The sequence below is a fragment of the Dendrobates tinctorius genome, unplaced genomic scaffold, assembly GCF_039654945.1.
Source record: "Dendrobates tinctorius isolate UK_male_01 unplaced genomic scaffold, ASM3965494v1 ptg000048l, whole genome shotgun sequence".
In the NCBI taxonomy this organism is placed as follows: Eukaryota; Metazoa; Chordata; class Amphibia; order Anura; family Dendrobatidae; genus Dendrobates; species Dendrobates tinctorius.
In genome coordinates, this window is record NW_027361716.1 from 11,177,501 (window position 1) to 11,202,976 (window position 25,476).

At 41.3% G+C, this 25,476-nt stretch overlaps 1 protein-coding gene across 7 annotated transcripts in view; it reads right to left on the reverse strand.

Annotated features, from left to right (window-relative positions):
- The window catches only part of MPPED2 (metallophosphoesterase domain containing 2), a 227,723-nt gene that overhangs the window by 129,406 nt on the left and 72,841 nt on the right, over positions 1-25,476 (reverse strand). For all 7 annotated transcript variants that reach the window (XM_073576291.1, XM_073576295.1, XM_073576293.1 and 4 more), the window contains one exon: positions 22,377-22,558. In XM_073576291.1, the coding sequence (XP_073432392.1) occupies positions 22,377-22,558 (182 nt within the window). The remainder of the gene's footprint in view (positions 1-22,376; positions 22,559-25,476) is intronic.

Consider the following 25,476-nt stretch of genomic DNA (forward strand, 5'->3'; position numbering starts at 1 on the left):
GGCTGCTGCCCGCTCCACAGGTATCGTTGAGCACAGTTCGCTTTACTCAGGACACGCGCACTGGCTCAGTGAGCAAGTTCAGTGCGGTGTTCCTGACAGTCATCTTATTTTGCTTTAATTATTGTGTTAACGTTGTTACTTATGAATTGTGATTTGAAACTGCTAAACTGTAAAGCGCTGTGGAATATGTTGGTGCTATATAAATAAAGATTATTATTTGCAGCAGTAATACAATGGGTATGAATCTGACCAGAGCATCACATCCATCAGTGTCGCATAAGCTTTTGGTTTAATTCCAGGGTCTTTTATTTAAATGCCCCAGCTATACCACTAAGACTTGCTGGTGCCCCCCTGCATATGCTCCTACCCCATCTGTTACACATTTGGCATTAGTATTTTTTATTGTCATGTATTTCTTTACATTGTACAAAATATTCTTTGGTAATTGTTTTACATTGACCATACGTTATGTGAGTTAAGGCCCCCATACACATAAGATAGCTGTTGGATGAATTCTGCTTCGGCCAACAGACATTCCAGCAAATTGCCCATGGACAGGAGCGCTTGTTGGACCGATCATTCATGTGCTCTCTATGAGAAATCCACCAGCTAACATCGATAGAAAAATGAAACAGGACATGCTAAACAGACTTCTCTCCCAATGCCCCCATACACAGATTGTCAGCCAAACCCATCGATATCAGAGACATTTATCTAATGCCTATGGGGGCTTTTAGTGTTGGATTTAGAAAAATAAGCCAATTAGCTCCATCGTGAACAATGTAATTATATGCCTTCACATAGGTCTCTCTCTCTCATCACACTGAATCGAACACCAATGCCCCTCTTAGAAACACTAATGTTGGCCGAAACTGCTAATGTGTGTAGGGACCCCTGACAATTGATTTTTGTGGGAAATATGTATCTAGCATACCTGATTTGAGACAGCCAAATGTTTTTTTAATCTAAAGATATGTCATCGTTAGATACACTCATTGCCGAAAATATTGCCATCCTTGAAATTGTTCCAGAAAATGAAGTATTTCTCCCAGAAAATTATTGCAATTACATGTTTTATTATACACACGTGTATTTCCTTTGTGAGTATTGGAACAACACAAAAAAGAAAGAAAGGCAAATTGGACATTATTTCACACAAAATCCCAAAAATAGGTCAGACACCTTTCCAGAATTGTGGGTAAACATTTTTGCTACAAGCATGTTATGCTTGTTCAAACTCACCTGTAGCAAGTAACAGGTGTGCACAATATGAAAATCACACCTGAAACCAGATAAAAAGGGGAGATGTTGACTCAATCTTTGCATTGTGTGTCTGTTTGTGCTACACTAAGCATGAAGAACAGAAAGAGGAGACGAGATCTGTCTGATGAGTCGAGAACCAAAATTGTTGAAGAATACCAACAATCTCAATTTTCCAAATCCATCTACAGAGATCTTGATGCTCCTTTGTGCACAGTGCACCCATGGCACTGTAGCTAATGTCACTGGACAAGGACAACAGAGAAAATTTGATGAATGGTTGCAACGCAGGATAGTCTGTATGGTGGATATGCAGCTCCATTCAAGTTTCAAAGAAATTCAAGCTATCCTGCAGGCTCAGGGTGCACCAGTGTCAAAACGAACTATCCATCGACATTTGAAAGATATGAAACGCTATGGCAGTAGACTCAGGAAGATCCTACTGCTGACACAGAGACATAAGAATCCTATATTGCAGTTTGCCAAAATGTACGTGAATAAGCCAAAATCTTTCTTGGAAAATGTCTTGTGCAAAGATGAGTCCAAGATAGAGCTTTTTGGTAAAGCACATCATTATCCTATTTAACAAACACGGAATGAGGTCTAAAAAGAAAAGAACACGGTGCGTACAATCAAATGTGGTGAAGGCTGAAATACGTTTTGGGTTGCTTTGCTGCCTCTGGCACTGGGTGCTTTGATTGTGTGGAAGGCATCATGAAATCTGAAGATTACTAAATGATTTTGGGTTGCAATGTAGTGCCCAGTGTCAGACAGATGGATTTGCGTCCTAGGTCATGGGTCTTCCAGCAGGACAATGACCCCCAAACATACTACAAGAAGCACCCAGCCATGGATGGGAACAAAGCACTCTGAAGAGTTCTGAAGTGGCCAACCATGAGTCTGGATCTAAATCCCACTGAACACCTGTGGAGAGATGTTAAAATTGATGTTGGGAGAAGGCACCCAATGAGAAACCTGGAGCATTTTGCAAAATAAAAGTGGTCAAAAATTCCTGTTGAGAGTTCCAGTTGGTTATAGGAAGTGATTTATTCCACAGGGTGTGCACCAAATATTAAGTTGAGGGTGCCAACGATTTTGCCCAGTCCATTTTTGGGGGTTTATGCAAAATTGCTATATATACTCGTGTATAAGCCGACCCGTGTGTAAGCCGACCCCCCTAAATTTGCCACAAAAAAACTGAGAAAACATACTGACTAGCGTATAAGCCTAGGATAGAAAATGCAGCAGCTACTGGTAAATTTCAAAAATAAAAATAGATACTAATAATAGTAAAATTAATTGAGACATCAGTAGGTTAAATGTTTTTGAAAAGCCATATTGAATCAGGCGCCCCATATAATGCTCCATACAGTTCATGAAGGGCCCCATAAGATGTGCCATACAATATACACCCCATATAATGCTGCACAAAGGTTAATAATGCCCCCATAAGATGCTCCATAGAATAATATGCCCCATATGCTGCTCCATAAAGGTTAATAATGGCCCCATAAGATGCTCCATAGAAAAGTATGCCCCATATGCTGCTCCATAAAGGTTATGGCCCCACCCATAAGATGTTCCATGGATAATGCCCCATATGCTGCCCCATAAAATGCTCCATAGATTTTGCCCCATAAGATGCTCCATACAAAATACACCCCATATAATGCTGCACAAAGGTTAATAATGCCCCCATAAGATGCTCCATAGAATAATATGCCCCATATGCTGCCCCAAAAAGGTTATGGCCCCATAAGATATTCCATAGATTATGCCCCATAAGATGCTCCATAGATTATGCCCCATATGCTGCCCCATAAAATGCTCCATAAAATGCTCCATAGATTATGCCCCCATATGCTGCCCCATAAGATGCTCCATAGATTATGCCCCCATAAGATGCTCCATAGGTTATGCCCCCATATGCCGCTCCATAGATTATGCCCCCATATGCTGCTTAATAATTATGCCCCATAAGATGCTCAATAGGTTATGCCCCCATAAGATGCTCCATAGATTATGCCCCCATATGCTGCTCCATAAATTATGCCCCCATATGCTGCTCCATAGATTATGCCCCATAAGATGCTCCATAGATTATGCCCCCATATGCTGCTGCTGCCGCTGTAAATAAAAAAAAAATGACATACTCACCTCTCATCGCTGAGGGCCCGGTGCTGGTGTCCTGAGCAGGCGGGGACTGGTGCCGGTGTCACCGCTGGTTCAGGACCCCGGCACTGGCGATATTTACTGATCCCCGCTACATGGCTGCGCGTTGCTCTGTCTGCCGGGTCCCTCTGTCAGTGACGTTCAGGCAGAGGGTGCGGTGCGCACTAACTACATCATCGAGCCCTCTGACCTGAACATCAGACAGGACCCAGGAGGCGAGGACAGAGCAGTGAGCAGCGATGGAGCAGCCCCCCTGCTTCTCCCGGTCTCCCTTCCTTCCTTCAGCGGTCACGTGGTACCGCTCAATAAAGTCATAAATGTGCGCATATTCATGACTTTAATGAGCGGTACGTGACCGCTGAAGGAAGGAGCCTGAGATCGGGAGAAGCAGGGGGGCTGCAGAGACGGCGCCGGGGGGGTAAGTATGACCTGACACCCCCGCTCCCCCTCCCCCACCGACCCCCTGGTATATGACTCGCGTATAAGCCGAGAGGGGGACTTTCAGCCCAAAAAAATGGGCTGAACATCTCGTCTTATACGCGAGTATGTACGGTTTCTCCTTTTTTGTGTTGTTCCAATAGACACAAAGGAAATTAACATGTGTCTAGCAAAACGTGTATTTTCAATAATTTTCTGTGAGAAATACTACATTTTCTAGAACAATTTCAAGGGTGCCAACACTTTCGGCCAGGACTGTTTGTCTGGCAACATCTCTCTCAAAGAAGACAGAGGAACTTGGACAAAAAAAACATTCCTGTGAAAGGGAGAGATGACTGAAATGGCTGCTGGTTTTACAATCACGTCATTGAACGGGAATGGTAGACTTACACGCAGAAAATGGTAAAAAAAAAAAAAAAAAATTAAAAAATGGTAAAAATAACCACCAAATGTGTGAAATGCAGAATACGTCACTAATTTGCTCACTGTTACTGGATTAACAAAATCAGGTTACACGGTCATGTATCTCGGCAGCATACAGCTTCCTTCCTCAGGCCAGTAACAAGGCACGCTCTATGTGGTGCTATAGAATATGGTCATACTAATCTTGAAAACAGTGTAATCTTACACAAAAGTAATAAGCCAGAACATAATGGAACAGATATATTATATCTAATATTTAATACTTCAGTCTTATTCCATTATTTTGCAATCAATCTAAAGGAAAAACATCTCTTAAAAAATGTGGTGCATTTTGGACTTGCTTATTCGTGACAATACAAATAAATGTAGCCGTGCTGTAATACTAGAAAATGCCAAGCCTCAAGGGTAGTGCAGTTTCTGGAAATATGCAGGTCTGCTTTACTTTTAAGCAACACCATTAACTAAGATGAAAATATAAAAAAAACATACAGTATGTATTAGGGGCTAAATATGCAGCTATAATAAAACTATACCTTATAAATAAATATATACTTAAGAGGCAAGTACTACTTCCCAGGAAATAAATAATAATTATAATAATCCAACAATTCCATTAGGTTTCAAGGGATTGAAGTCTGGGTAATAGACATAAAAAAAAGAACTTCTTTCTCAGACATTGAAATCCGAGAGAGACAAGAAGACCCTTGTTTTGTATGAAGTTATTTTTTTCCTTCAAGCTTTTTTCAAGGTTATGTAAGGTAATAACAAAATACAACATTCATTCATCGACTAATTTTCTCTGACGCTCACTGCTCTGACCATGCTCAACCCTTATGAGAGGCTTCCTCAATGCATGACCTAAAAAACCAACCCATCTCTGCATTAGGTTTTAGCATTGAAAATTTCATCACAGGATGGACTTCAAGGATTCAAATAGTGTCACCTAGCAAGATCTTTTCTATGGGCCAACAATATCGTAAGACGGTCTTCTTGTGGGAATAAAAATTCATGTTCTATCCTGCGAGATTACTTGAAATTGATCAGCAGATCGGAATGGACAGAGCGCGTACTGGAGTGAAAGTATTTAACGAAGACCTGTCATCAGTGGGCAGTTTTTGCATTTATTTTATTCCCACTGATCCCAAGTATTCTGATTTTTTTTAATCCATATGGTTTTATAGATATGCCTTTTTAATTTAGTGCACATTTTTATTATCTTTCCCAAGGATGAGCAGCTCACATATACATTGCTATACATCTGGGTCTGACAGATTTAAAGGGAATCAGTCAGCAGGTTTTTGCTACCTCATCTGAGAGCAGCACAATGTAGGCAAAGAGCCCAATTCCAACGATGTATCACTCAGTTTTTCTGGGGACAGCCATTGTGACACAATCAAGTGTTTTAAGATTTAGTATGAAGCAGAGCTGAGAAAGCTAACCCCGCCCCCACCAGACTCTATATGTACACTGTCTATAGACACTGACCTGCTTATCAAAGGAGGGGGCAGAGATGGATCAGGAGGAATAATTGCGGGCAGCACGGTGGTTAGCACTGCAGCCTTGCAGTGCTGGAGTCCTGGATTCAAATCCCACCAAGGACAACATCTGCAAGGAGTTTATATGTTCTCACCGTGTTTGCGTGGGTTTCCACCGGGTTCTCCAGTTTCCACCCACATTCCAAAGACATACTGATAGGGATTTACCCTAATCACAAATTCATTTCCTAACCTTAGCATGGGTTTTTCTTTGAAACATAGTTTTGTTATTGTGATGCCCTTCTGTCACCAACCTTGTCATTGTCCAAGATTATAAATAACATTCATAATTTCTTCCAAAGCCAGCGCCACCTCTGTCCATGCGTTTTGTCTGGTGTTGCTTGCCTGCTCCACTGAAGTAGACGGTGCCGAGCTGCGATATCAGACAGAACCGGTGGACAGGAGTGGTAATGGTTTGGAAGAAAGCAAGCCTGTTTTTTCTAATTCCAGACAACTCACTTCATAAGATATAAAAGATTATCTTCCCATAAGAATATTTAATACTCAGTTGTAAATCAATCACCTCATTTACTTGTACTAATATTGCAGTAGCTTACAACATGATGAAAATACATTTCCATTTCATCTATTACACAGGTCAACGAAAAAAATTTTTTTTTCTGGTGTCCAAAATATTTTAATGAATTTGGGGTATTTTTGGGGTGCTGATTCTGAATATGTCATCAGTTTTGCCAGATTGGCTCAAGTTTTTGAGATTTTTGGTATCTTATTTATAGCACTTGTTGGTAAATGCGACGCATCATCTCATTAATTTCTTTGGATTAGTACTTGAACTGAGCAGTTCTCAATATAGTTTTGTGTTAATTAGTGTTCTAAAAGTTTGTTCATAGCTTGATTTTTGCACTAACTTTATGTTGTTGTCTGTTTTCCAGTGAAAAGCATGAACTCATCATGAAGAAGTTGTCTTAACGATCCAGACTCATTCTGTTACATTTGTGGTGAATATACACTGCCAAAACATAGAAGAAACATAACAGACTTCGTAAAAAAAGTGTATTTTGCCTATTTTGGGGTTATGCTTGGGGACCAAGACAAGTTTTGGGCACCACACATAGTGTGCAAAGCATGTATCGAATTATTACGAAAATGGAGCAAAGGACAAAGAAAAAGCTTCAAATTTGGTGTTCCAATGGTGTGGAGAGAGCCAAAAAATCATCATGATGACTGTTATTTCTGTGCAGTGCAAGTGCAAGGATTCAATAAGCATAAGAAACGAAAATGGGAGTAACATGGAATCTGCAAGAAGGCCTGTCCCTCATTGTGAAGATGTGCCTGTACCTGTGTTTACCATAAATAACAGTCATCATGATGATTTTTTGGCTCTCTCCACACCATTGGAACACCAAATTTGAAGCTTTTTCTTTGTCCTTTGCTCCATTTTCGTAATAATTCGATACATGCTTTGCACACTATGTGTGGTGCCCAAAACTTGTCTTGGTCCCCAAGCATAACCCCAAAATAGGCAAAATACACTTTTTTTACGAAGTCTGTTATGTTTCTTCTATGTTTTGGCAGTGTGTATTCACCACAAATGTAACAGAATGAGTCTGGATCGTTAAGACAACTTCTTCTTGATGAGTTCATGCTTTTCACTGGAAAACAGACAACAACATAAAGTTAGTGCAAAAATCAAGCTATGAACAAACTTTTAGAACACTAATTAACACAAAACTATATTGAGAACTGCTCAGTTCAAGTACTAATCCAAAGAAATTAATGAGATGATGCGTCGCATTTACCAACAAGTGCTATAAATAAGATACCAAAAATCTCAAAAACTTGAGCCAATCTGGCAAAACTGATGACATATTCAGAATCAGCACCCCAAAAATACCCTAAATTCGATGAAATATCTTTGGCACCAAAAATGCTGTTGACCAGTGTTATGTATTGAAGGAGCTGTGCAACATGTCATAAAGGCTTGATTGTCTACAACTATGCAAATGGATCCATATGGCACGGGAAGCTCATTATAGACCAAATTCTTCCCGTGCTGCTTTTATCACATGCCTCGGTTTCTGAGAATGTGCTGTAAGAACTTGTCTTTTATCCAATATTTCAGAAACAAGAGGTGAAGTCTGGAATCTCAACCAGATAATATACCTCATCACGGGCAAACGTCCAATACTTCCCACATAATTCTCCACATTAGTTATCAAAAGGAAGATCCTCGTGGAGAGCAGTACTTTCAAAGAAGACATTCAGCTTTGTGCTAACTTGATGTGAACTTTCAGGCATGCGACCACCTTTTATCCAGACGTTCCAAAAACAAAATAAAAAAAAGAAACTTTATTCCAACAGCTAAGATACTTAAAGGGGGAGATACATGAAGAGGTCCATTTGTGGGTAGGCCCCAGAGCAGGATACTTCAGCAGTCTAGCTAGTACTTCATGTGTGTTTGGATGGAGCGCTACAGCAAACTGGGAAGATGCCAGATCCTCTTATAAGCCATTATGATCCATACTGGGTAACAGTTCATAACGGCAACTACAATGCAGATGAGAACGTAGGATTAGTATTTGGCTTGGTTCTGCATACGACCACAATGGACTGACCAAAACTTAATATTCTAGACATACATGAGGCTGTAAGTTTGGGTCAGACCTGTACTCAGCCTGGCAATGTGGTCCATATACTGCCAATGAAATATATCCACATCAATCACTTAAACATGGAATGGAAAGTTAGTGCACATGCATGGCCGCCGCGTCATTCCAACTCATGCTAAATAGGGGTTTTGAATTACTCGTTGGGGGAAAATGTGGCCGCCAAAAAAGTTATTGGGACTGGTAACACCCAGTTGTCAATTTCTACATATACTTTAAAGGGAATCTGTCACCCCATTTTTGGCCTATAAGATGCAGCCACCGCCATCAGGGGCTTATCTATAGCATTCTGTAATGCTGTAGATAAGCCCCCCCAATGTAACCTGAAAGATAAGAAAAACTAGTTAGTTTATACTCACCGGGAGGCGCGGTCCGGTGCAGTGGGTGTCACGGTCCGGCGCCCCCATCTTCTAGCGATGACGTCCTCCTCCTTACTTCTGCCGCAGCTCCTGCGCAGGCATACTATATCTGCCCTATTGAGGGCAGAGTAAAGTACTGCAGTGCGCAGGTGCCGGGAAAGGTCAGAAAGGTCTGCCCTCAACAGGGCAGATAAAGTACGCCTGCGCAGGAGCCGCGGCATAAGTAAGAAGAAGGATGTCATTGCTAGAAGATGGGAGGCGCCGGACCGGACTGTGACACCCATCGGACTGGACTGGACCCCTGGGTGAGCATCATATAACTTGTTTTTCTTATCATTCAGGTTACATCGGGGGCTTATCTACAGCATTACAGAATGCTGTAGATAAGCCCTTGATGGCGGTGGCCACATATCATAGGCCAAAATGGGGTGACAGATTCCCTTTAAGGAGGAATAATAGAGGAAAGGTACAACGTAGAGAATCAAAAGAAAAAATACTCTATTATTGTCATTTGATGATGAATGCAATTATATACTAAAACAGACATATCAGGAGAGCAATTAAAAAAACACTCACCCATTAGGTGACCAGACAGGTCCTGTTTAAATCAATCCATAAAAAACTCCATGCACACACAGAGTCTGAGTGGCACCATACTCTTAAAGGCAACCTGTCACCAGACAAAAACGCTACTATACTGCAGATATGGAGTTGATCTGCAGGTTAATAAGTGTTACTAACCTGCCCGGCGCATGCACTTAGCTCTACGCTGCGGGAGACAATTAATTTTTTGCCCTTGGCAGTGTTCAGGACCCCCTCCATGGATTGGGAGGTTGTGACAGGTTGTCTCATCAGTATTTTGCTCCTGTGTTGCCACCATCCTTACTACATGGATTTGCTGCATCCTGATAGTGCATTAGTTCTGAGACCTGGGCAGGTAAACACTGCTGCTCTTTTTTGCAGTGTGAATTACTGTAAAACACTGCGTATTTTACACACCAAAAAAAAAAACATAGAAAAATGCCACGTGTGAAACAAACCATAGCTAGATCTCTTCTTAATGCCAAAAAAGTCTCGACTGGGTGAATATCACATACTGTATATGTGTAGCGCTCTGTTATTGTCACTTGGGTCTTATACTGGGTTTCACATAGGATTATAGGAGGTCAGATGTTAAGGGGAAGCAAAAACCAGGCAGCAGAGTTGGCCCTTTCTAAATCCTCCCGCTTCTCGGAGATTGTATGCAAACGATTACAAGTCATTGGAAATTCTCTCGCTGCGTTACCCTGTTCTGTCTCTGCAGGGAATGAACGGCAGAAGCAGGAATGAATCCGTTTTTTGCACTTTGGACGGCAAGAAATACTTTCCATGTTTAGTGTGCAAAACAAGGGGAAGCTGTTTAAATGATCAGCAACCCAGAATTGTATACAAAATACCAAGCCGGAGCTGGCAGGAGGTGCGCTCCGCGGGGACATGCTGGGAGCAGAATAAAGAGGGCTGTGGTATACACACATTCCCGTATAGCACCCTGCCTACAACGCATACACATTTCAATCAGGAAGTAAAAGTCCTTTAGTTTCCTGGCGAAGAATAATACATGAGCTCAAATTCAAAGCACCCAAGAATGAGGTTTCTTTCTTAAAGCCCTTGCAGACTCTGATTTTAATTGCCGTCATGGACATTGCATCGTTAAAATGAAAAAGGGTCGCAAGATTTAGCATGTTCAAATTGCAGCAGGATTACAATGGAATATAACACTTTGGAGCAAGAAAACAGAAAAAGAAGAAGATTGAGGACAAAGGAGAAAGAATGAAAGTGATAAAAAAAAAGAAAACAAAAGGGTTAAAGAACAATGTAAAAATCTAGATGGGGAGAAGGGAAGACAAAGAAGAAAGGGAGAGGAAGGAGGAGGTTGTGGGTGAAAAGAAATACAATGGAACAATGAGGAGCAAGTGAGCTTAGAAATGGTGGGCAAAGCAGGACTGGGATTTTAGTAGTCAAATGATATGGGCAGGGAAATATACAAGAGAGAGATACAGAGAGAAGAATGATAAGAAAGGCGCAGGAGGGATGAATGAACTATGAAATCAATGGGTACATTGCAAGGCAACGACGAGTCATGAAGAACAAGAGGAAAAAAAGAGACAAGGAATTCTACGAAATGAGCACAGAAAAGTATAAAAGGAAATCCAGGCAAGATGAAAATCATAGTCAGAAAACAAAAGAATAATTGGAAGAAAAGAAGCACGAAGACCAAGGAGAAATATTACAGCATCAGTGAGAAATCAAATAGGAGACAGAAAAAATAAACTATGAATAATGTTTATGAGAAAAACAAAACATGAAAGAATGAAAAGAGAAAATCCCATAAAAAGCAATGCTATATCGAAGCGCGAAAGTCCTATTTGTACCAAATAGATGAGACAAAATACAAGTAAACCAAAACAGACGGTAGAAGAAACCAACAAACGTGTTTCAAAATAACAGAGTATGTTTCAAGTCAAGATGGAGAAGAATTCTTTGACCATCAAATGTGAGAATATTGGAAAGCAACAAAAGTAAGGGCAACATACTGAAGATAAAATGACAAGACTTTAAGAAAGGATTGAAAAAAAAAGTGTGTGTCAAACGAGAAGAGAGTAAAGACCAGCGACGAAACGACAACCAAACAAGGTGAACACGATGGTCAAAAGAAAGGACGGAACAGAGCTAGACCAATAAGTGGTTGAGCAAACACCATGATGACAGCATAAATTATCAAGACCAAGACATACAAAGGACAAAGATAGAGAAGGAATGCATGACTGACAGTGACCAAGACGGGACGCACTAAATACACTGAAGAAACAGCTGAGGAACATAAAGCACACTGAATGAAGGAAACAAATGGAAAACCAAAAGACAAAATAAAATGTTGAGTAAATACAAAAAAGATAACTATTCACTACAAGATCATAAACACTGACTCTACACCAATAAAAAGCAAAACACCACAACTTTAGGATTCTTTATGATAAACCTAAAAGCAGATAGAAGGCCTCTCATCATGACACCATACAGGTCCTGAGTTGTATGAAGCAGTGGCACAGCACTTCTGGACATTTAAGGTCGATGGAGCATTTCCATATGCCTAATATGGAGGTACACAATTTTTTTCACCTATCGGATTCATCTGGAGTCCAATAATGATGACTCAAACTGGCATCTGGTGGCCTTAGTCTTAGTGGTACAGAACTATTTGCAGCTCTACACGTACCCAGCTTTGCTTTAGGCATTACCACTAAGGGGCCATGAAGAGATGTAACACCTTAGACGGTTGAGCATAATCAGTAATATTATTATTCTGCAGGATCTTTTGTGTTTGGAATAAACTAGAACAATTAAGAGAGAAAGAAAAGACCAGAAACAAGTAATATTCCAAAAATGATGGAAGATGGACAAGACCATGGGCAAATAAGAGAAAGATGTAGTCTAAGACAAAGGCAAGAAGGAGGAAAGACATGATATATCATTAGGGAGGAGTGCAACTCAAAAGGAAGGACACGACTAACTAACTGTCGTGGAGAAGAATGGTGGAGGGGCAGAAGAGGAAATCAAGGACAGAAATATTAAGAGAAAGGTAATATCCATAAGAAGGGAAACACAATAGAGATGGTGACCAAAAGATAATGATAGCAGAATGAAGAACGTAAAAGAGTTGAAGGAAGAAAAGCGGGGGCAAGGAGAAGGCCCGACAGACTGAAAGCATAAAAGGAATAAAAGTGACTAATGGCCTGAAATTGAATTACACAGCCTGCTAATCTTTATGACTGCTTGCTTTCTATGTGCTACCCTCACACTCACAAGACTCAGCCAGTTTAACCAAGAAAACTCACTGGGTGGGATTAAATCAAATGCATACCACATCGGACGCACTGGGAAAGGGGTGTACAGCAACAGCTGAATGGTCATAGTTATTAGCCATCGCAATGGAGCCAGAGACACAGATGTGGGGATGGCGTAGAAATAAAAGAAGTAATGTGCAGAGATCTGCTGCATATTTCATTGGTGTGGTAACTGGACAGAGTGCAGTAGGAGGCTAGAAAGTGATATAGCAGGGTTCCAAGTTCTCAGCTGTGGCGTCTACCACCTTCATGAGCAACTGCCTGAACTCTACATCCACAGTTTCTCTTAAAGGAAAAAAAAATCAATCCTATTTTTCCAAACCTGTCAGATATTTACAACAAATGTGGACTAAACAGAAAATGAAGCCGCATACCCCTATGGCTAAACGTGCAGGTGCAATTTAACTATATAAAGTGCTTTTTGGACATTATTACAGCGCCGGTTGTAATAAAAAAAAATGTTAGTGCTGCACATTGCACCATTAAAATACACTGGGGACAGGTTAGATGCTTGAAATGAAGTGACAAGTTCCCTTTAAGATCAAGCATCTGTGGGGTCTTATCAATTCCAGGACTCCGTATTCTTCTTTACACTGAATATATTGGTTGTATGTTTGGGGGGGGTCATTGCTCTTCTGCAGAATAAGTTTACAGCCTGTGTGATTCCTCCCTGATAGCATTGCATGATGATACGCATCTGTCTGGATTTTTCAGCACAGAGGACACCAAGTAATGGGCCACATAGAAGGCCATGTGCATTGTGTTTGGCCAAGGATGCTTAGTGCAGATGATAGGCATATCATACTTACATTCCATTGAAATTGAAAGATGTCCAGCAGTGCCATCAGCTCAGAAATGGCAGTGACTAGTAGAACAGCAGCTACACCTATCTACTGTTCGTAGATGTCTGCACAGTAGTGGTCTGCATGGAAGAAATTCAGTCTAAGGCCAAAGGATTCAACTATACAGGAAAATATAAGAATTTGGGGGCAAAAAATGGCAGCAGTTGCTCTGAGTTGAGGAGTCAAAATGTGAAATATTTGGCTGTAACACAAGACAGTTTGTTCCCCAAAGGGCTAGAGAGCGGCACAATAATGAGTGTCCACAGTAACAGTGAAGAATGGTGAAGGATCCAGGCAAGTTTGGGTCTGCATGTCAGCAAACGGAGTTGGGTATGTGGTCAGGATTCATGTTGTCCTCAATGCTGACAAACACAGGAAGCTCCTCATCCATAATGTTATACCATCAGGGCTGAGTCTGATGGGCTCCAAATTGATTCAGAAGCAGAACAATGACTCCCAACAGTCAATGTCATTAGGAACTATCTTCAGATTAAAGAAGAACAAGGAGACCTGGAAGTGATATGGCCTCACCGAGCCTTGATGTAAAAATCATCCAGTCTGTCTGATTACATGAATATACAGAAGAATCTGTACAAGCAACATCTGTAGAAGGTCTGTGGTTCATTCTACAAGATGTTTGGAACAAACTCTACGCCGATTTTCCTAAAAAACTGAGTGCAAGTGTACCTAGAAGAAATTATGCTTTGATATTGCATTCAAAGTGTGTGCACATGAAGTATTCAGTTAATTTAGATTTATCTCTTGTTCAATCACCTTATATTTTCTTAATTGATTAAAAAAACGAAACGCAAATACCGGTATTAACATTCTATTTTTTACAACATTCTCACTTTGCAACAGTTTTTCAACACCTTCCCAAAACTTTTGCTTAGTATTTTATAACTCCGTGGTTTCTAAAACATCACTTTTTATTTAATGCTACATTATTTTAGCATCAATGCTTTTTAACAGAGAACAAACATTATTTATACCCAGTGGATTAAAACCCATCTTGACCCAGTCATGGTCATATAGCCATTATGCCAACATCAGTTCACTAGTATGAATAAGAGCCATCATCAATAGTGAAGCTCATGGATCACAAAACCTTCAATAGGGCTCTCAACTGTAGAGGATCTTTAGAAGTACTGAGCTTCTCATAATGGACCAAAGGAACTTTTGGGTTCTTCTAGACTCCAAGGCAACCACTGCATCCATTAGACCTCTGGGTATCATGCTAATGTCCAGACTGGATTATTGCCTTAAAGTAGTATTCCCATCTCCAAGATCTCGAAATGTAATGCTACTGCATTGTCCTGTTCTTGGGGTAAGAAACATAGCGAATTAGAAGAACTAGCCTACATTTCTAATTGCAGTTTGCTAATATTATTACCTACTACATATTGGGATAGGATCTTGGAGATGTGAATACCTCTTTAACCCCTTTCCGACCTCGGGCATAACAGTATGCCGACTCCCCCTCAGCGGCGAAGCCCGCACCTTTCTGGGCACATAACAGCTGATCATGTGTATAAAGAATAAAGATTTTTATACACATCCCACACTGTATGTAAATTGCACTGATCGGTATGATAGGCAAATCCAGATTGAGATCAGCGTCACACCTGTCTCTTCAGATGCCGCCTCTTCTATCTGATGGAAATGGATGATGTCTCGTCCCTGCGCAGTAGAATAAGAGACCTGTGTGGGCCCACCTCACTCTGCCCTAACTGAGCAGCCAGGGAACTGGTGACACACAAGTGAAGCTGGTGCATTACATGACTTTGCACTGCAGATCTCTGATTCCACTGCACCAGCGGGAGACTTCAAGCACGATATGAATGACTTGGAGATGTCATCCACTTCCATCCAGGTAGATGAGGCTGTGTTAGAAGGGACCTGAGCGGCAATGATCGCAATCTGGATTCGCCCATCGGACCGGACCACACAATTTATATACAGTGCGGCAGAAGTTTAAAGCAATTTTTCAGAGGAATGCAGGGGCACACATGAGGATTTAAAGGGGTTGTAGGAACCATGCTTGCATGATTTTAAAGGTGATGGGCATGGTTTAGAAGGCAAAAAACTGATTAGAGGTTCCTTTTAGGTTTCTTAATGCTCTTTCAGACGTTCATACAAATTGGTCTGAGTATGAACTGCTAATACAGGGACTGGCAGCGGCACTCGCGACCAGAGCATGAGAGATTCAAGCATTTCTATAATGCTGTTGGGCTCAAGTTGGAAGATCTGCTGCCAGTTTGTGCATTGTGGTCCAAGATCGAAATGAAATCCACCGTCGTCTGCATGAGTGCTGTGCGAGATGTAATGATACAGCTCTAATCACTGGTCTAACGTCCTGCATGATTAGAAAATGCTGGGAAATAAAAACACAAATGACTCTCACCTTTCAGATAATATCCCTGTGAAGAAGGGGGACAGTGCAGCTGAGTTTAGCGGTGTCACAATACAAAACTTCCTTGCAGCTCTCCTCCTTTCCTAGCACTGACAGCTCTGCTGTACGGCCCCTCCCCCCACACACTGCCATTTCAAAGATTAGTCACACTTTTGTGTACAGATATAAAGTGTAATTACTGACACATCTCTACACTAATCTATAAATCTATAAATATTAGTGTAGAGATATCGGATATCAGAACCTGATAATTACATACTATAGTGATGAGCGGCAATACCCAGGAGCTGCTTATTTCCTTCTGCTTTTTAAAAGTGCAGCATGGTATTTGAGGGGTTAGCATGGTAGACTTGCAGCACAGGGGGTCTAGGGCAACATCTGCTTGGTTTTTGAATGTTCTCCTCCTATTTACCTTAGTTTCCTCCCACACTCCAAAAAAACATACTTGGCTAGTCTGAAATTTAGATTGTGATCCCCAATGGGGATGGGGACTGATGTGAGAGGCGACAATCTCTGTACACTGATTATGCATTGTATAAATTAATAAAATACATTAAGCTCCATATTTTTCTAAAATACATTAAGAAATTATATCCCCTAAAAACTACTCATTGGTTGACACTAAGGGCCCTATTCATCATTTGTGCTTTTTTTTTTTATCTCATGGCATTCACAAACTTTTTTTTTTGCACCAAATTCATTAAGATCATGAATTTTGGCCAAAATAAAAATGGTCTTTTTTTCCCCCTGTATTTAATAATTTTAAGACTTTTTGAGCAAAATGTCACATCATTTTCAAAACGTCATAAAAACTGGTCAAAATTTTCAGGTGTACATAAAATCACTCCATGGGAGGAGCAGAGTACGGTACATTTGCAACACGATTTCCGACTTGACAAAAAGTCGCAACTGCTGAACTGGACGAAAACAAGTGGAAACCCCAAACCATACTCATTGTGGCAAACCCAAAAAACGAGCAAACAGAAAAAAGACGAATACATATAAAATAGACACCAATGGAAACATGAATACGGTGCAAACAAAACAAGCACAATAGAAACCACCAAAAAATAAATGTAAATGCAATAATGAATGGGGTCCTATGTGCGGAAAAAAAGATTATTCACAGCTGCAGTGTGTGTCTTTTTTGCATTATACTATGCACTCCTCTTTTGTGGAAAGGCTGAGAGCATTGCAAATCTAGATCAGCAATATACCCCATATTGTTTTCAAAAAGAGGTTCTGCAGCAGCTGATGGCCTGTTCTACCCTTTCTATAATGTTAAGGAACATTACAGGTCACCTTGGAGTGTTGTTGCCTATGCAAACACACCCAGCCAGCTGCCGCCTCCTGTTTTTAGATGGTCACAAAACCCTCATGCTTTACAATCTGTAGGCTTCCAGTTTTGCCCGTATCTATTGTGTGCACACCAGTCTATTCAGAAGCTGAGCTCATCGCCAGTCAATTAGTATAACTGAAGGCCCAAAAACATGAAAACCATTTGTGAGTGTGGCTTGGGGAGAAGTGAACTGTAAGAGGATCCTGACACTGAAGACACGTTCTCCAGAGCTCAGGTCACAACCCATCAAATGAAAACAATTATTTAAACTAACTGTGTTTAAAGCATTTAACAATTGCCAAGGTCAAGTGACTGCGGCGTTACAAGGCCCGAGGGGCATGTTCATACGCAAACAAGGCAAATAAATTATCCTACGGACCTTCTCAGTCACTAAGTAACCACAAAGGTCATTCTCTTGGCAGTCTGGAAACTTTTATGCAAAACCAATATAGATTATTTATCTGGCATGAAGACCATTTAGGATGTAGCCTAAAGCCAACGTCCGGGGATTATCATGCTGGTCACACGCCTAATATTATGCATTACGTAAGGGCTCGTGCACGCTGCAGAATTATTGACCGGCGTCTTGCATGTATCCCGTTATGGATCCATACTGACCTTCTGCATGTTTCTGATATTATGTGGTTAGGTCTCCATTGATTCTAGAGGAGAGTACAAGAGTTAGGGCTCGCTCCCACAAACACATTTTTTGGTCCGAGCGCTATTCGTGGAAAAAAAACGGACAGCACTCGGACCAATGTTACTCAATGGGGCAGTGAAGATGAAAAATGTTGTCAAAGACAGAATGTGCATGGGAAAAAAAATTGTCAGCAGGCACCAGCTTCTTCTATAAATCAGAGGAGACTCACACATTGAGTCTTTTCTTAGATGTCCGTACAGATGATCAGAGAATGCAAAATTTTAAGGGGCTTCTACCCCTATGAAATGAAATAAAGCTTGTTAGACAGTTACAGTAATTCAGTAGCACATTTATGTCAAGTGTTCATGGAATATCCGCAATTTACAGTAAGACTGTAAAGACTGTACAGTAAGACTAGACCGGTAGTGAGTTTACTAGGAAAGTCCTCCCAGGATGACCTCGTAGTACCGTCTGCTAAGGTTTCATGGCCTCGGAGAAGGAACCAATAACGGTGTATGCCACTCCATGCCAATTTATTTTTTTTACTTTCCACTATGCAAAGAACAAACAGACCATGTAAAGGTGCAGTAAACTATTCTTGTCTTGGGCACTGATCCAGGTCTGATGTCATAATGATCAGTGGCTGTAACAAGTGTCTTAATTAGTGATGAGCGAGTATACTCGTTGCTCGGGGTTTCCAGAGCATGCTCGGGTGACCTCCAAGTATTTTGGCATGCTCGGAAATTCAGTTTCTGTTGACGCTGCTGCTTGATTTGCAGCTGCTGGACAGGCTGAATACATGTGGAGATTGCCTGTTTGTTAGGGAATTCCCACATGTATTCAGGCTGTCTAGCAGTCGCAAATCATGCAGCTGAGATGATGAAAACTAAATCTCCGAACAAACCAAAATACTCAGAGGACACCTGAGCATGCTCGGGGAAAACCCGAACAACGAGTATACTCGCTCATCACTAGCCTTAATCACAGCTGCTAAGGCCTGTTTCACACATCCGTTTTTCGTCATCAGTCAAAATCCGCCAATTTTATAAAAAAAATGGATCCGCCAAAAAAGGGGCGGATCGTTTTTTTTCCCCCATTGATTTGCATTAGTGGCGGATTTTGACTGATGGTCATCTGTTGGGTCCGTTATTTGACGCTTACAAGAAGCATCCCATTCATTTGAATGAATTCCGCACTCTTTGTGCATATTGATGCTTTTTTTTTACACAAAAAGAACGCATTGCGGTAAAAACCGCAGCATGCTCATTAATTTTGTGCAAAAATCTGCATTTCTAACTATATTCTATGAGACTGGGGATGCTCTGGAAAAAAATCGCAGCAAAACCGTGCGGAAAAAAAATGCGCGTTTTCTGGGGAGTCGGGGTTTTTTGCCAGGAATTTTCTGCATACGTGGGTACATAGCCTAAGGGTCAACTCTCGGTGGAGCAACGCTTTAGTGTGAGGCTACCATATTGTTGCAGCTTTATATTTTCTCTCCACAGCAAATAGCATTTAGAAGATACGTTTTTCATGTTTGGGAAGATAGAATTCGCACAAACGTAATGATGACAACGTTAGGCTCCTTAAATCTAGTGTTACAGGACTACCTGCTCACTACCGCAAGGGAACATGGCAGAGACATCGGCATGGAGCCTGTAAGAGGGCACAAAGTCCCAAAGGTTCTGTTCTAGGAAGACAAAAGCAGTTTATGTACCCACATATTGCACAGTCATGGAGGCAAGTGAGTGCAATTGTTTATTTTTTTTCTATTTGTTGGATAAGAGCCGCCGAACATGGACTTTATTACTGGAAGAAGCACAGGATGGGGCATATTATGCCAGGATGGGGGACATATAGTATTGAAAGTAGCTCAGAATGGGGCACATTATACCAGGATGGTGGACATACAGTGTGAAAAATAAGTATTTTGCCGATTTTGCAAGTTTTCCCACCTACAAAGAATGGAGAGGTCTGTAATTTTTATCGTAGGTACACATGAACTGTGTGAGAGACAGAATCTTTAAAAAAAAATCCACAAAATCACATTGTATGATTTTTATATAATTATTTTGCATTTTATTGCATGAAATAAGTATTTGATACAATAGAAAAACAGAACTTAACATTTGGTACAGAAACCTTTGTGTGCAATCACAGAAGTCAGACGTTTCCTGCAGTTCTGGACCAAGTTTGCCCACACTGCAGCAGGGATTTTGCCCATTCCTTGGTACAGATTTTCTCCAGATCATTCAGGTATCGAGGCTGTTGCTGGGCAACATTGAGTTTCAGCTCCCTACAAAGATTTTCTATTCGGTTCAGATCTGGAGACTGGCTAGGCCAATCCAGGACCTTAAAATGCTTCTTACCGAGACACTCCTTTGATTCCCTGGCTGTGTGTTTCGGGTCATTGTCATGCTGGAAGACCCAGCCATGACCCATCTTCAATAGGTTGTTGGTCAAAATCTTGCGATACATAACCCCATCCATCCTCTCTTCAATATGGTGCAGTTGTCCTGTCCCCTTTGTAGAAAGGAACCCCCGAAGTATGATGTTTTCCCCAATATTTTGGGATGGTGTTCTTGGGGTTGTTCTCATCCTTCTTCCTCCAAACACAGCAAGCGGAGTTGATACCAAAAAGTTCTATTTTGGTCTCATCTGACCACATGACCTTCACCAATGCCTTCTCCGGAGCATCCAGATGGTCAAATTTCAAATGGGCTTGGACATATGCTGGTGTGAGCAGGAGGACCTTGTGTACCCTGCAGGATTTTTATCCATGGTGGCGTAGTGTGTTACTAACGGTAATGTTTGACACTGTGGTCCTAGCTCTCTTCAGGTGATTGACCAGATCCTCCTGTGCAGTTCTGGGCTAATTTCTGACCTTTTTGACAGTCATCTTGTGTTTCTTCCATTTCCTAATAATTGTGCCAACAGTTGTTGTCTCCTATCCAAGCTCCTTGTTTATTGTCCTGTAGCCCATCCCAGCCTTGTGCAGGTCTACAATTTTGTCCCTTGTCCTTATATAGCTCTTTGCTGATGACCAAGGTGGAGAGATTGGAGGGCGAGTGACTAAGTAGACAGTAGTCTTTTATACGAGTAAAAAGTTCAAACAGGTGCAATGAGTGCAGAGTAGGAGGGCTTAAAGAAAAACTAACAGGTGTTTGAGAGCCAGAATTCTTACTGGTTGGTAGGTGATCAAATAATTTATTATTTAAAAATCATACAATGTGACTTTCTATTTTTTTTATTTTTAGATTCTGTCTCTCACAGTTGAAGTGTACTTACGATAAAAGTTACAGACCTCTCCATTCTTTGTAGGTGGGAAAACGTGCAAAATCGGCAGTGTATCAAATACTTATTTTCCCCACTGTACATTGCTGGAAGGAGCCATTATACCAAGATGGAGCCCAGGATGGAGGATATTACACCAGGAAGGGTCCCAGGATGGAGACATTATACTACGATCAACTGTATAACATCCAATCAGTGGTCGTATCGCGCTGCCAGTTGGTCCGTGTTAATGGATCCTTCTATGCATGAGGCCTTAGGCAGATGGTATTTTTTACCTTCCTCACTGAAGCAGCTTATCCACCCAATATGTTCGTCAACCCAGTAAATAAACTGAAATAGGAAAATTCATGTACTGTAATAGACAGGTGCCCTGGGAAAGGGTTTCTAACTCAATAAATTACCATGGCACTACCACTTGTTTTGAGGCTCGTGTTCTTCTCACTCACTGACTGCCACCGGAGGAGGCACCTTTATAGGCAGCATCTACAAGACGCAACTACTATGAGATCTTGACTGTCTAATGACAATTTAATGACACAATGGCACAAATATTGTCACAAATAGGGGTTATCTGGAGCAAAAATAATGATTCAGGGATTCCCAGTGGCTAGATACCAGCCAATCAGGTCTTATTCACACATCCTAAACTAAAAAAAAACTTTTAGTATCTTGCAAAATTCATAAGGATGAGCGCTAAAAAAAACAACAACAAAAAACAGAAAATGTCCAATAAAATTAATTAGCAAATAAAATATCTAAATATTATTTTAACAGCTGTTTCTTATTTTAGTAAGCGCCTACTAAAAATTACTGGGAAACACAGATCTGCCCTTTACAATGATGTTCTAGAAGCGCATAGAGCTCCCCTTTAGCTGCAATTTACAGATCCAACCTGGTGCTTTCATACAGTTTAACGTTTGACCTTTTTTCTGCCAAGGTCAGATTTTTGTTGGGGTCTTTAATAGTTATAAGCACAAAAGGGAAAAGTAGAACCGATACTTCCTTCTCGTAATTCAGCTTTAATTGCATATTTATCAGCGTTGTTAGAGGCAGACCACAGAGAGAGTCAAGTGCTTACATTTAATTAGGAGACAATAAGTGAGATGGCCACATGGAGGTTAATTGGGGTCAGCGAGCGGTGACAGATCCTTACCTAACCAGTCATTAAACTTCTTAACCTCGGAAGGCAGCCCCAGCTCTGTGAAATCGCCTGTGTGCAGGAGGATGTCCCCGTATGGCATCTGGATACCATCTGTCCTGGAGTGTGTGTCAGAGACGCAGACAAAACGCGTGTGGCCGGCTGGTTTGGGAGTGTCATAAGGGATGGGGTCTACCCTGGAGCGGAGATAATTAAATGAGTGTTAGAACTTGGAGACAAGAAAGAAACAGAAACAGCAGCTGAAAAAGGCAGAAAGCAAAGATCAATTGGAAACCTCATTAATTAGGCACATTTCAAAGTCGTAGCTTCACATTGGATAAAATGCATGTTACAAACTCAGCAGACCAAATACAACAAGTAATCTAACAATAAACGCTATATTATTCAAAAGAGGCCTTCAAACAGCAGAGTTTTCACAGCATTTGTCATATAGACCAATAATGTGGCAGTTTACCAAAATACATGTACAGTAATAAAGTGATGATCAGCATGTGACTTCTATTGGCAGTTCTGACGTTGGCAACTTTCATTGATTGATAATACATACTACAGCATATCTGTAGTATGTTAAGTATCTGTCAGGTTATGACATGTATCAGTTAATGCTCATGGTGATCAATGAGTGGAAAAGGCTGCTTCAATAGGTGGTGAGTTCTCCTTCAATGGAAGTCTTCAAATAGAGGCTGGACAGACATCTGTCTGAGATGGTTTGGTGAATCCTGCTTTGAGAAGGGGGTTAGACCAGATGACCCAGGAGGTCCTTTCAAACTCTACCATTCAATGATTCTATGCAGCACTATTGGCTTTAGTCAATTGGCTCCCCTGCCCTTCTCATACACAGGATGTCAAATCCACAGCATATAGCACAATCCAAAAAGTCAGATCTAGCACATCAAAAATATTTACACTTTGGCCCCGATTCATCAAGACTGGCAATGTTCACACCGGTCTTGATGAGGAGGTGTGCTAGAGTCAGACGCTCCCGATTCATGAAGAGGGGTATAAAGAATGTGCGTCTTGCCACAAATCCTTCTCCAGTCCCTGCAGGAATAAGATTTATGGTGTAGTGAACGCTGCTGCTCAGCATGAATCTGACAAGAGCGGTCGCCAAGCTCTTATCCCGCTCACTTTGTCAGAGCTGGACAAAAATGGCGTGAGAAGCGATCATGCCAAAAGCTGCAAAATTTTAGCGGAGTCTCGAGTTGTGCAAAAATTGTGTGACTTTTTGAACCTTTTCATGCAAGAATACCGGCTTTGTCGAATAAGGAGATTTTTTTATACAGAATCTTTTACTATCAATTTTACAAAAGAAAAATAAAGGGGCCGATACATGAAGACTGGTCTAATCATCTGATTAATCATGTCATCTGCCCCTGTCAGTGTGAGTAATATGATTTGCAAGAGGGGCGTCTTTGTAAAGCTCTGCCTCTCTGGCAATGCGCAGTCAGCCAAGTGTAAGCATCCCGGCGTCATCAGCGCACTGTAACTGCCAAGGGAAACAGTGGTGGCATAGGACTCCGCCAACCGTTATAGAAGCAGTGATGTAGTGCTCAGATTGCCGTTACGGCTGGATGAGTCCTATGTCACCACTGTAGTACACCGATGAAGATAGGGGCGTACTTCCTGCGCAATGTCAGGGAGGCAGAGACTTGTAAAAAGCTCTTATAAATTTTGTTACTCATGCCCCCAGAGGCATTATAACATGATTAGTGGGACGACAAGTCTGGGGAAACCAACGCTGCCACGACTAGTCACTCACAAATCAGCATATCACCAGCAGTTATAAAATTGATTTTTGCATATTGCAAAAAACTATTATACAATAAAATAGAATTGTTAGGGACGGTGTTAACATAATAAATAAGTGGTGGCGAATCGAGGGCACCTAGGCAAGCTGTCAGGTTCCCACCAAACACCTATACTGCCCACACAGACTGGTTTTGCTAAATTGTGATGTCTATCCTATCTATATTACACAATCTGCGCTGCAGACTGATACAATGTAGTAGGAAATTTTGAAGACAGGAAAGAGATTTCAGCAGCTTCCATATCAAAGGAGGGCAAAACCCACTTGTAAGGTCACCATAGGGACTAATAAATTGGCCGTGGTGACTGGGGGCTTCCTGCTCCTCAGGCAGTCGGTGCAATGTATGGTGCTTGTAGTCACTGACCGCATGAAGATCCATCAATCCCAGCAGAACCAGTCAGAGATTGTGTTGAGCATCTCCTGCTTCGCTCTCGTTCTAGAGAAACCAATGCACCGCTGCAGACATTCTTCCAAGTAGAGCCAAACTTTTAGGGTTGGTGTTGTGCTGTCTTCCTGAGGGAACGCTCTCTACTGAAGTGGGCAACACCTCTAGCTACACACAGCTATAGATGGAGTTTTTCTACATTACACACAACTAGATTTGTGAACCAACCACCAGTTGAGTCTGGATCCGGTTTTGAATATTGGCGTCGGTGACTTCTAACTTTTGTAGTTGGCTCCTAGGCCTCGCTTACATTTTTCCCTGGCCGTTGTTACATACAGTACTTCATCCAATCTGGTCTATTTCCTTTTCTTTCGGCTACTCGCCGCAGCCCCACATTTTAATATCGCTAGGCTCATGAAAATTGTACAGTACTTTATTGCTGCTTTCCACTGGCATTATCCTGCATTATATTAAAACCCTTCATAAAAAAGGCAAATTATTCTACATTTATTAGGATTTGGGAAATGTGAAAGAAATGTATAATTGCGCTTCACGCTCACAGAAAGCTAGTGGGACTTCATTAAACTATTTTTAATCTTTAGCATCCGACTTTTGTGTCTGTTATTATGCAAGGCTCGGTTTAACTCGGTGCTTGGGAAGCCAATCGTTACAGAACACAGAAGCACGGATCACATTTCATTACGGGAACCAAACATCTGCACTGAGGTCTGTCACAGACACGTGAAGTGATGGGGGAAGCCGGTCATGAGATCTATCACCCAATAAACCCAGATGTTCAATGTACAAAAATGGATTGCAAAACTGTATAGGAAAGTACCGAGGGCAGCATATACTGTATGTACATACATACGAAACAAAAAGAACCCCAATCTCAAGCCTAG